Source organism: Solea solea, chromosome 3, assembly GCF_958295425.1.
Source record: "Solea solea chromosome 3, fSolSol10.1, whole genome shotgun sequence".
Lineage (NCBI taxonomy): Eukaryota > Metazoa > Chordata > Actinopteri > Pleuronectiformes > Soleidae > Solea > Solea solea.
Genome location: NC_081136.1, coordinates 33518777 through 33531664, shown reverse-complemented (window position 1 = coordinate 33531664; position 12888 = coordinate 33518777). Strand labels below are relative to the sequence as shown.

Here is a 12888-nt window from a genome sequence, read left to right as displayed (position 1 = left end):
AGGCAAATGGGTTTTCATTGGACATTATGTGATCCATGTAAAATAATGATAAAAAAACAAGTACTGCAGCATTCAAGGCACCTCAAATAAGTGTTTAAATTAAAAAAAACATATGAGAGAAGAATAGCCCTGCTCTTGGCTTGGAGTATACACTAGTATCTTGTTTATACATGATAAAGAATGCTCACTTTTACTAATGAGAAATATTCAAATAAGGAGAATTTAGTAAACTGAGTTTACTGCCTTTCCGATCGGAATAACTTTTTGCAAAATCTGGGTCCTCTTTGTAATCACAGCTCAGAAAAATAATTTTTTTTAAAAATAATAATCCCTTTGAATAATGTGAGGCAGTAATCCCTTTAAGAAAGGATGTAGTGTAAAGATTATTTCATAGGAAGAGTAACAGACACAACTGTCCATGCAACATAAAATATGACGTACCATAACACATACAAGCAAGACTGCACAGCAAGACATGCAAGTTTTATATTTTATTCATACACCAGTGTTGAAACTGATTACCATAACATCAAGGCTTCACTACTATGACTGTTTTAACTGTTTTCTAAGTGTTTATGACATTAAATGTGATTATGATCTACAGTAATAATATCAATTACAGGCACTACACATCCAAAATTGATTACATGTTTCATAATATATAATCTTCTGGTGGTTATTTTTATTACAGCTGGTTTGAAGAGTCATTTTAGAACTGACTTGATAGTTGATGAAAGATACTGTCAAGATTTCAAAAGGGGAGGCACTTTTTCACTGAAAAAATAACTTTTTTAACAAAGTTCTGGGATAATCTTGAATGTTAATGTAGTAGAACAGCTACAAATGATATAATTCTCTAAATATTATATGGACTGACAAAAATGTATTAATCACTGAAAGTTAGACCGTTTCAATAAACTGAAACTGTCTGAATATATATTGAATGTAATTGTAACACAGACAGAAACACAGTTCAAGCAAGCATACAAGCAGACATACCGGAAAATATACAAAGGCATGCATGCACAACAGATCTGAAATGAAGGAGCAAATGCAAAGACACTACAATATAAAAGGAAACTGCAGTATATCCACCTAGGTTTTATTTAAACGTGAAATCAGAGAAAACATTAGACACATGCAAACTTTTAGTAAATATTATTAATTAGTACTAAATGCATGCAAGACAAAACATAAATAGACACTCTCAAGGATGAAACATTAAAAAATAAGGAAAGAACGACAGCGGGATAAATCTGTTTTTTACCTTCGCTATCTGACATGTTGCCCTGAAGATCATCCAGAAGTACATAACCCCTACCCCTTGTTGGCTCCTCCCTAATATGCTGCTGTTGCTGGGAGTCCTGCAGAGACAGGCAAGACCCAAACTGGTCCCTTGAATCAGCTGAGATGGGTGGCAGAGGTCCTGCTGATGCACGGGCCATGCCCATAGGTTGACCAACAGGGCTCAAGGGACTCTCTTCCTCTGAGTTCTGGGCCACGATGGGTATTCGGCCACGTCCGCTTTGCACAATAGGAAGGCTTGTGGGTTTGGTGCGACCAGAAGGTGTTTGAAAACTTGGTACATCTCCTGATGATTCTCCATCCCCTTTAAGCCTCAGTGAAGAGCTGGAAGGGTCCCTTTTGAGAGACAAGTCCAAGCCGTAGCAAGACGTAGGCCTTGACGCGGGTCTTGAGCGACTACCACTGGGATAAGCGGAGTCCAAACCCAAGCTCTGGCCCAAATTAAGTGATCCAGCCAAGTTGGCACCCAAGGTTGACCCAAGATATTTTTGCTGCTCAGCAATATTCTTACGGAGACCAAAGGTAATCTCATCCTGCATAAGCCGACTGGATCTTGGAGATGCACTGGTAGGCCCCAGATAACTTGTATAGTCTGTTTCCAGACCTCTGCTGTCTGTAATGGAGGAGTACTTGGAGGATATTTTGGGTTCTAAGAGTGGAGTCTTTTGCTTTTGGTACAACATAGATGCTGGGAGTTGTTTAGCAGCTTGCTTCTCAAGAGTAAGTCGACTGATGCTATACTTTTCCAGCTTTGGATATTGCCTTTGAGAGTAACTGGAGATGCCAGTGCTTGGGGTATAGTAGTGCTGGGACAGACCTGTCAGTTGTTCTAAGTTTTCTGTCCCGCCCGTACTTCTCCTAAACTCTTGTTTGAGCTGCTGCTTTAGCAGTTTCAGTTCATATGGTTCCTCCATTGTATCCTCTTCATCAGGGGTCTTTCCATAAGTATGGAGTCTGGAGTTGGATCCCAGATAATCAGTCGACCCCAAATCTGCAGCACTCCTTCGCAGCAGCTTCTCTGCCTTAGCTAGCTCCCTCTCAGCCAGACTATATGATGAAGACAGACCTGTTGAACTCTTAGCTAGCTCTGCGGCATCCTCCAACAGCATATAACTCCGAGGTGTGTGATGATCTACATCTGTGTAATAGGAATCAGAGACAGCTGACATGGGGCTACTTGCTATACTTCCAACATCCAAGGCTCTGAGATCAAGATGGTTGCCATATTTGTCATACTTTACTCCCAAGTAAGCTGATGATGTGGCATCAGGTTGGCGACTAATGACTTCATATTTTGTTGATTCCAGCTCTGAGAGGAGGGCTGCTTGCCTGGCAGCTTTTTGCTGCAACAGCAGCATTTGATGATAACTCTGCTGCTGGGAACTAGTGAGTGAGGGGACAGAGGAATAGATGGAATGAGACTGGTAGGACTGGGGAGTCTGGTAAAGAGTCTGGTACTGGCTTTGAGGGTATTGATACTGGGAGTATTTTCCATACTCGTGCTTGGTTTGAGGTGGAACAAAGTCATCCAAATCTGTCTGAGGAGCTGTCCTGGGCCTTTCCAGACCGTGGCTTTCAATCTCCTCATCTTCACCACCTCCACGCCCACCTCTAGCCTCTCTGATGTTACTAACTTCACTGTCCGACATGTAATCTCTGTCTTCAGCAACACTCTGTAAATACGCCCTTTCTCTTTTCTCTCTCTCTTTCAGCAGTGCATCTTTCCTGCGATTGATGCCCATCTCCAAATACCTGAGCTTGGCATCAATCTCTTTCTCCTCCTCGTCTAGCTCTGCCTGCCTTTTGCGGAGCTTGGAAGACTCGCGCTCCACCATATTTAGTTCCCGATCAATGTCTTGAAGGATCTTTGCACGTGCCATGTTGGAGTTGCGGCACATTCTTCGGCGGGCAGAACCAGTGCTGTATGCCGTCTGGCCAGTGGTTGTTGACTCATCCTCTGATGGTGGATTGGGGAGAGTCCTCTTCACCTTCTTTTGAGTGCCTGTTGGTGTGCCACCAGAGCCTTTGCCCTACAATGAAAAAAATAATAAAATAAAATTATTACTGCAGTTGGAATTGTATTAAAGAGTTTCCTTATCCCTAAAATAAGAATATTTATCTGGTTATGTAGTCTTCAAAATTTCAAAAACAAAAATCCTAAAGGGGGTAATATGCTCCCCAATATTCTCCTGCAAGATCAGCTTATTTTACATCATTTTATGTGTGTATGAGAGTCTCAGCATAGAATCACTCAAGCAGAGAATTGACATACCCATGAAGGCCTGGAGGAATATATGTATACTATCTACAGAGTCTCAATTTCCCTAAATATGTCAGCAAAAAAAAGGCTTATTAGATCTTTGCATGCAAGTCGGAAAAAGTTTCATCACATACATTGTGATGCATACTGTCATTAATTATAGCACTTTCCAAATGTACTGTTGTTATAGCTAGAATATGGACTAAGGTCATGTCAATCAGCACTGTATAGCAGTAAATGCAGGATTTTAGGTATCCTGAGTTATGAGTATGACTGCTTTTGTGCAAAGCTCAGAAAACTTTATTCAGTGATTAAAAAGCCACTCTGTTCTATTAGTTTACCATTAATATTAACTATGTATATATACACATACATATATACATATACACATATATGTGTATATGTATGTGTGTATATATATATATATATATATATACACACATACATATACATATACACATATATGTGTAGTAGTGCTGTCCCAGCTTACATACATACATACATACATATATATAAATATATATATATATATATATATACACACACACATGTATGGAGCTGTAATTCTGCAACTGTATTAATGTACAGTAATATCACATAAAACTAAATTCAAATCGAGCACAAGGTGAGTTTGACTTTGTTCTTGTTAAGCCAAAGTACGATTATTCAAAAAATCTGTGAAAAAACTCTTTGTGATATTACCATCGTATTCCTATAAAAGCTGGAAAACATTTTAAATTTAAGTGACACTTATAGTACTTACAGTGAAGCCATCACCACACTGGGTGCCAGATATTGCATTTTCTTCTCCTGTTGGACTCATTGGCTTTGGATCAGACATGGATCTCTGCATTGTTTTGGGCCCCCTAGGACTCCCTGGAGAGGCTTTCAATGTCTCTGCACCTCCTCTTAGCTTTTGTGGGCTCGTATCACTCAGTGATTTCTCACATGAAACAAAGTCGAGGGATTTGCTAGGGGATAAACATGGGGATACAGGGGAATAGAGTACTTTTGGAGATTTAAGAGGGGCATGAAGAGAAGAGGAATCAACATTGAGGTTAGGAGACTGGCCTATATCTAACGGTGAAGGGCGTTTCTTTGGTGAGGTCCTTTCAGAGTCAGACAGTTCCATCCTGGTGTCCATTCTAATATTGCCCTCTGTATCTGTTTGAATAGATATTTCAGTATGGGCTTGAAGAGACATCTCTGACTGCCCTCCCCTATCACCCCTGGCCGTTCGCGGCCTGCTTTGTCGACTTCTGGTCTGAGCTTCCCACTCTTCTTGATCCTCATCATCCGTTTGCACACAACTGTCAACACTCTTTTTAGCGCTTTTCTTTTTCCTTCCTGCTGCATAGGCTTTGCTCACTGTATCATCCTCTTCATCTGTCTGGCAACCACTGTCTGTGATTTTTCTGGACAGCACTGTGCCATCAGGTCCTAGGACAAGTGCCTCCTGAAAGCCATGCCCTTGTATGTCCCCAGCTGGGTACAACTGATGAAACTTTTGCTCTTCCAATTGTAAACGTAATTGCTCTTGTAGTCTTTGAATTTGTTCAAGCTGCTGTTGTTGTTGGGCATATGTTTCTTTTTGCATCATGAGATGAGCCTGTCTTTCTTCTTCCTGTTGAGTCAAAATGTGCTGCTTCATGGCCTGCAGCTCCTCCAATTCTTTTTGTACCAGGAACTGTTCTTGCTCACGAAAACGCTGAATCTCCTGGCGCTCCCTCTCTAATTCCTCTGCCAGGCATTGTTGCTTGAGTTTCTCCATCTCTAACCTCTCACGTTCTGCCTGATATTGGCCATCCCCTGGGACCATGGGTGAAGATAGAGCTTCCAGTGAAGCAGCTATAGCCTCTAGGGATGCATCAGTGTAAGTGTCAAGGGACAAAGAAGTTGCCCTGGTGACCAAACTGCCAGCAGTTGTACCTCCTCTAGATATTTCTAGATTTAGTGGGGCATCTCCTTGTTCTTCTGTATCAGCAGTGGAGATAGTAGACAGGAAACTGTGGGACCGTGTAAGTGGCAAGTTCTCGAGGTTGGACAGTGATGGCATTGTGTCGCTGGTATGCATACCTGACAGGGTGTTGTATGTTGTACTAAAGATGGAGCCAGGTTGAGTGGTAATGGCATATGTAGATGGTATTGGTGCTGCAACAGAGGAATAGACCACCCCGTTTGAAGACCTCAATACACTGCTTGTACCAAAGAGTGTACCAACAGCACTTGTAACTCCAGCTTGAGAATAGGGTGGAATTGTCATTCCTGCGTAAGTCCCTTTCTTGGAGTAGTCAACAGCTTCACCTGTCAAGAGTCACAAAATATCAGTTGAGTCCATATAATGCAGACACTTTCAATGTTGAAGCAAGCCATGCCATATCCAAATTATGAAAAAATGTGGAAAAAGGAAAAAAAAAAAAATCCAGTGCTGAGAGATGCAACAAGCATACAATATGTACAGTAATAGCATGCAGGCACATGCAAAAGTATAATGACAGAACAAAAATAAAAAATAGAAACTGAATTGTCCATGCTAAACCAAAAAAAAGCAAAAACAAAACAAAAAAGTCTTGCCACATTAGCCATGAATAAGTGGCGGCAGTTCAAAGTAACATTTAAGTGACAGGTCTGCAATGTCACTGCACTGACCTGCATCAGATATCTTTGTCGAGGTAAGATCTACTGCACCCTCAGTGGTGCCATTGAAATTATAGCTGTTCTTACTCTTATACAAGAACAGGCCAGCTTCTGCTAGGTTAGTGTCTGACATTGATGGTTTAATTCCACCAAACCCTCTCATTCCATACGGTGATCGGTCATACTGGTAATGGTCGTCACGATATCCAAAGCGGTCTTCTGGCAGAGGTGTAGTAGGTTGCTGGGTAGCACAGCTTCCAGCAAATGGGAGCTTATATACAACATCACAGCATACAGCTCTTTTTCCTGCTGTGAGATCCACTGGCTTTCCATCATCATCTGTGATTACAGCTGTGACCACTTCGGCCGACAAACCTTCAACTGATACCATAGTGCCGAATGGTTTTGTGGTGCTAAGGTCAACAGCCCCGGCTATTGTGGCTGCACCTGTTGTTAATCCATTGGCGACACAACTTGCGACACAAGTCGGTGCAATTGTGACAGGATTGGTATGGAAAGTTCCTACACATGTACTTGAGCCTACTGTGAGGTTAATGGGGATCTCTGTACTGACATGTGTGGAGGGCTGAGAATCAATTGGCCGGTATATAATCTGAGAAACAGGTTCAAATGCTTTATTTTTTGTCAGCTGAAGGGGAACTGAAGATGCTTGAGAGGTGTCTGTATTGTCACAATGCTGAATTGTTGCAGAACAGGTCACAATGGTGATGCTATCAGTCACGATAGAAACAGTAGATGAGTCAGCACTGAGGTTGACCACAGGCGACTGCACGGCACTGTTCTGACGACTGACATCAACCACAGAGGACTGATGTCTTGAGTCTGGGCCAGTGGACAGGTCCACACCATTGAAGTTTGATTCTGGGTCCACTTTCATAGTCCTAAGATCTACCACATCAGAAGGTTGGAGTGACTGTCCATTCTGTGCAGGCGGTTGGGGCTTAGGTTTCTCCAAGGATATTGGTATACCATTTGCCCTTGGAGCTGGCACTGGTGGTGGCGGCGTCCTTTCATGAACAACAGATACAGTTGTCCTTTGGACCTCTGTGGTGACTACTTGAGAGATGAGGTTAGGCATAACAACAGGCGGCTGAGCTGAGGCAGATATAGCTTCAATTATGTGACAAGAGCTAGATATATGTTTGTCTGAGTTACAAATCTCTTGATTTTCAATAGACTCTGTGACTCGTGTATACGCAAGAGGCACCCTCGTTGTTTGAGCAAGGGTTGTTTGTGGATTCGGCTGTGGAAATGATTGAGGTTGATTCTGTGCTAGATTATAACCTTGGGGCAAAGTTTGATGTAAAGGGGATTCTGGGTAAAAGCCAGAGGGAGCTTGAGTTGAGATACCTTCGACTGGAGAGCTTGGCTGAGATGGCAGTGTGATCACCACATATGTGTCACGGAGACTGCTGGCATACCTTGGAGAAGAAGGAGACTTTGGTGAGGGTTGAAATGGCTTGCTTTCACAGGAGGGGCCCAGATTCAGAACTATGTCAGTCGTAGTAGTGCCAGTAGGAAGTGCAGTGGGTCTTGATGAATGTGGGGCATGGGCAGGTGAAGAAGGCTGTGAGGCAGGCTTTGGTGCAATTGGTGGTTTGACACCATGTCCTGGCCTGTGGCTTTCACCACCCCCAGCAGAAATTGATGGCTTTGGGGGAACAGGAGGGGGAACATGAGGTTTGTATGTTGGTATAACTGCTTGTCTCGTGGACGGTCCTTGGGCTGAAGTCATGACCACTGTCTCTGGTACGATTGGAGCTGCTGAAGCCTGAGATGGAAGTGGAACTGGGGGTTTTCTGGGAAAAACTGTGGGTTTTGGTGGTGTGGGAGGAGGCAGTGGTGGTGCAACTGGTACATCTGCATTTTCCTGAGAATTAGCCCTACACAGTACACTTGGCTTAGGGGGCACAGGCGGGGCAGTTGACACTACACTTGAAATACTGGGTGTGTACTGGGGGACTGTGGACAATGGTGATACATTCACGATCACTGGGTTTGACATTTTTGAGAGAGGACTAGATAAGTCCACAATATCAACCTGGGATTGTGTGATTGTGGGGTGAGGTTGCTGATTTGTTGATGATGGAGATTCAGAAAATACTGTAACATGTTCAGTTTCTTTTGCTGATGTCATGTCTGGTTCTGCAGTTGTGCTCTCCTCCCTTTTAACTATGTACTCGTCATCAGAGGACACCTCTCCTGAAGAGCACTGTGTTACCTTTAAGTCTGGGATGGGGTGGAGTGCTAGTCTAGATTCACTGGCTACCACTCCCTCCTGCTGAGTTGGACTTGTACCTGGAGTCAGAACTCTTTTCATAAGCTCTTCATAAGCAGCCTCAGCATCTAACAGGGGTTTTCCATCTTTGCTAAGGGTTACTTCACTGCTTTTAGAGAACATACTTTCAGCTGATTGTAACACGATTTCTGGATTACTGCTTTTCTGTGGGGGCTGCATATTTTGATATTCTTGCTCTAGCTGCATGAATTCCTTCCTCTTTTTTATCATGTCTTCATACACTTCATCAGGTGATCTCAGCTTTTTGGGCTGAGCAGGAACAATCATTTTCTCGGGCTCTTCCAAATCAGCAGTTGAATTGTCAATCAGAGACGCATATGCATAGTCTTCAATGAGCATGCCTCCATAAAGGGACTCCTTTTCTGATTGAATTTCACCTGTGTCAAATGTTGGAGACTTAGCTCTCAGTATGATTTCCTCATAAGCCTCATCAGCAGATTTAAGAGTTTTTTTCTGTTTGTCAGTATTTTGATCATCTGTTGGGGAATGGAGAGATACTGATGTAGGCAGTTTATATGTTTTCTGAACAGCTGCAATCTTTGCAGCATATATTTCAAACCCTTCAGGATCTGAGTCAATACTAGGGGAGAAATCCGAGCAGGACGATCGTCTGATCTCCTCCATTTCTGCTTCTTGTCTTAGTTCTTCGGTGGGTGAGGCATCTTCAATTGGGGACAGATTGCTTGGTGGTGTCTTGGAGCGCTCTCGCCTTCTCTGGCCTCGAATCTCTTCTTTGTCTTTTTTGGATTTTTTAGCTGAGCTCCTCTGTTTTTCTTGTTCCCTAAGCAGATCCTCTTCCTCTCGTAATTCTTCCTCCTCAGAAGAGTCTTCAATAGTTGGCAACATTTGACCAGGTTGTCTGTGTTTGGCTTTCCTGTGTTGTTTACCCTCATCGGAACGGATACGACTGGGACTGCTGCTGTCACTGTCTTCATCCAGTGATGACATGGATGTTGGGGATGTCCCAGGTGTGAAGCTAGATGCATGTAGACTGGATGACCCATCACCCCTGGACCTATCATCTGGAGAGTCTGTGAGGCATTCCATTTCAGGCTCTCTTTCAGTAGTTTCACTGGTTGCATTTAGCTCCATATTTTGGAATTTGCGAACTGCCGTACCCCTTTGATTTTCCTCCACTTTTATCTCTGGTCCATCTGTTTTCTCCAATAAACCAATGAGTTTCTTGTCTTCTCCATCATCAGGACTGATACTGCTTTTCTTGGTAAGTCGTCTGGCTTTTCCTGATGCGCTCCTTTCTACAGACTCTGTTTTCTCCTGTTCCATTTGTTTCTTTTCATTCTCTCTGATCTTTCGTCGGATCAGGTTTTCTTCGTCAGAGGGGGAAGCGTCCTCATTCTCGCTCATTTCTATGATCTGTTTTCGGATAAATTCCTCATCGTCCCCCGACAGTGGACTTCCTTTTTCGTAGCTTTCACTACTGTCGTCCAAAGAATCTGCTTTTAAATCCATGGGCACAAGGAGCTTTTTCTTTGTAGTAGCTTTGGTATTCTTCTCAAAAAGTTCCCTGTCATCTTCTGAGCTGGGTGAGTCAGGCGAGAGAGGAACCACCTCTATTTTACGTCTCGTCTTGAGAGTGTTTGTTAGTTTTTCTTCCTCATCCTTGGGTTGGGTGCTTGTCTTTGCCTCGAGAATGGGAAGGACTGTATTTTCCAGCTTCGCTATGTCTGACGGGCTGGTGGGACTGCCCGCCGTCGGAGCCATTTGTTTTTCTCCAGGCTCCAGTGTTTTTAACTGCAAGATTGAAATACAGAGACAGAAATAAATGTTAACCACTATAAAGTCTGTGAGATGTAAATTTCTGGCATTGTCAAACATTATCAGCCTTTTTGACAGGCCCGTTAACTTAATACGTAACATAGTATGTAAAAGAAACATTTCCATAACTGCCCTCTACGAGTAAAAAATGTGTTGAACATCAGAATAAAGCAAATGAGGCTCAAAGAGAAATCTGTTACTACATGTGCTTAATACTGTGGTCACCTCAGGAACTGCATCTTCATCACTGGGCTTTTCCAAGAGGCCGAACAAGGCCTCCTCCATATTAGTGCTGTCCTTGTTTGGGTATGTGTTTTGCTCACTAACTACAGAGACTGGAATTTCAAGCGGCGCTACAGGGACTGAAGCAACTACAGACGCACCTCTACATTCAACATCAGTCTGTGGTATTTCATTCTTTGATTTTGCATTCTCTCCTACATCAGACAGTGCCATCGAGTCTTTGTCGCAGACTCTGCCAGCCTCTGATGAACAAATATTTTCTTGGATGTTGCCAGTAGCAGGTTGTGATTCACTTTCTTTTTTGTCAATGTCTGGTTCATTCTCTTTGACTGACAGCACAGTCTCATCACTGCCCGTCAGTGGCAAAGTTTCTATGTTTATGTTAGTGTCACTAACAGCTAAGGCCAAATCCATCTCTGCACTTTGCACCGACTCCGTGACACTGACCATTTCTTGCATTTCGAGATCAGGACGTGGTTGAAGAGTCATAACGACTGCTCTCTCAGACTCATTATTTGCTTTCACTACGCCATCTATTGGTGTTTGCTTTTCATCTTTCTGTGCTATAACCTCTTGCAGTGCTACTGCCTCACCGATACTTTCCTTGGCAGTTGATGATGCATAGTTTGCTTCTGGTTCTATCTTTTTATGTATAGGTATCTCTATTTTCTCAATTTCAGGACATACTTTGTCTGCTTTGGTAAAGCAAAGCGTTGGACTTGTTTCGGCTTCGTTAACCTCTAGTGTTAGAGACTTCTCATCATTTGCTTTTTCAGCTGTGTCCTGTTCAAGTCCCCCTTCTTCACAAGATTTCCCTTTATCAGCTTTTACCCCTGTGGCCCTCTCTGCAGTTACATTTTTCAGATCCTCCTGATCTTCAAAAGCGTTCCTATTACATAATTTAATCTCAGAGCCTGTCTCCTCTGTAGCTTCTTTTTTAATAACTTCCTCTACAGTATTTGTTTCTTCAGCGGCGTCCTTTATTGTTTCCTCGCTGGACTTCTCATGAGTGTCTTCCTCAGAGACTGGATGTTTTTCTGTCACTATTGGAGAACTTTCAGATTCTCTGCCTTTTTCTGGCTCTTGTATGAAGTCATGCAGGGCCTCATCAGGTTTACAGCACTCAACAGGCTTTTCAGTGACACCAGTTTGCTCCTCGTCGAAAGCAGTGTCAGTTGTCACTGCAGGAATAGCTTGGGGTTTCTCTATCTGAGGAATCTCATTTGGCTTCCCGAGCCCTGACTCGATTATTTTCTCCTCTTTTATGCTTGTGGGTGTAGAGTCTGACTTTGAGTCGAGGCAAATTGAAACATCCTGTGCGACTGCTTTTGGGACCAAGACAGGCTTTGGCTCAACAGAGTTTGTTGTCCCTTCTTCAAACTTCTCTGCACTGGGCTCCACTTTTTTATTATGTGTCAGGGGAGCTGCAGCCTCACTATAATAAATGTTGGTATTTGGGTCGGTTTCTACCACAGCAGGTACTGATGTCTTGTCTAAACATGGAGTAGTCAATAGATTTTGAGGCTCATGTAATGAAGGGAGAGATATGTCAGGTCTTCCAATCAGAGAAATATTCTCTTGCTGCTGAACTGCTGGGATATCACTGACAGGTGCAGCCTGTGCTTCTTGTTTAACATTCGATGGCTCAACTTTAAAGTCATAATGGCCTCCTTCCATTTTTATAGTGCTACTCTGTGGCTGAACTACTGCGCTTTCACTGACAGTTGCATTTTGTAGCTCAGAATTCAATTTCTCTGTCTCATGTTTAGCTTGGCTCGCTGCTTTTTTCTCTGAGTCGTTTTCCTGTTGCTCGACTGATGGAATTGCAGGAATACTCTGAGCTGCACTTTCTGAAATTGGAGCTTCTGGTTCAGGATTAATTACAGGTTCTGACACTGATTCAGCTGCTAGGGGTTGATTTATTTTACTTTCAGGAGGAGAGGCACTAACGGGAAGAGAAGCATCATGATCAGGTGTGGGAATGGTTGTGGGAACTACCTTGGACTCAGGAACTGGTGGGGTTTGTTCTGCTGCTACTACAGGTTTGCTATCTACAGCAGCAGGGGCAGGGGTGGTAGAGGGTGTAGGAGTGGGAGCCTGTGGCTGCTCCTTTGGGGATGCCATGGAGGCAGGTGGCACGTCTCCCAGCTGGCCTGACATGGCTCTTTGTGTCTGGCAGTTGAGGCAAAGCCATTCTTTCTGTAAGACAAAGATATAAGCACATTGTTACTATATTACATAATAGTATTACATAAAGTATTACAAATATTTACAAAACACTGTGAGATCCCCACAAACAAGTATGTGAGATGTCACTGTGACACGGTGCCAGCGTAACTTCTTCTAT

The 12888-nt window shown here is 43.1% G+C and overlaps 1 protein-coding gene across 7 annotated transcripts in view; it reads right to left on the bottom strand.

Annotated features, from left to right (window-relative positions):
* The window catches only part of pcloa (piccolo presynaptic cytomatrix protein a), a 58638-nt gene that overhangs the window by 21366 nt on the left and 24384 nt on the right, over positions 1-12888 (bottom strand). For all 7 annotated transcript variants that reach the window (XM_058626017.1, XM_058626013.1, XM_058626016.1 and 4 more), the window contains exons 4-7: positions 12540-12740; positions 6215-10274; positions 4329-5869; positions 1268-3335 (exon numbers count right to left, since the gene is read on the bottom strand). In XM_058626017.1, the coding sequence (XP_058482000.1) occupies positions 1268-3335; positions 4329-5869; positions 6215-10274; positions 12540-12740 (7870 nt within the window). The remainder of the gene's footprint in view (positions 1-1267; positions 3336-4328; positions 5870-6214; positions 10275-12539; positions 12741-12888) is intronic.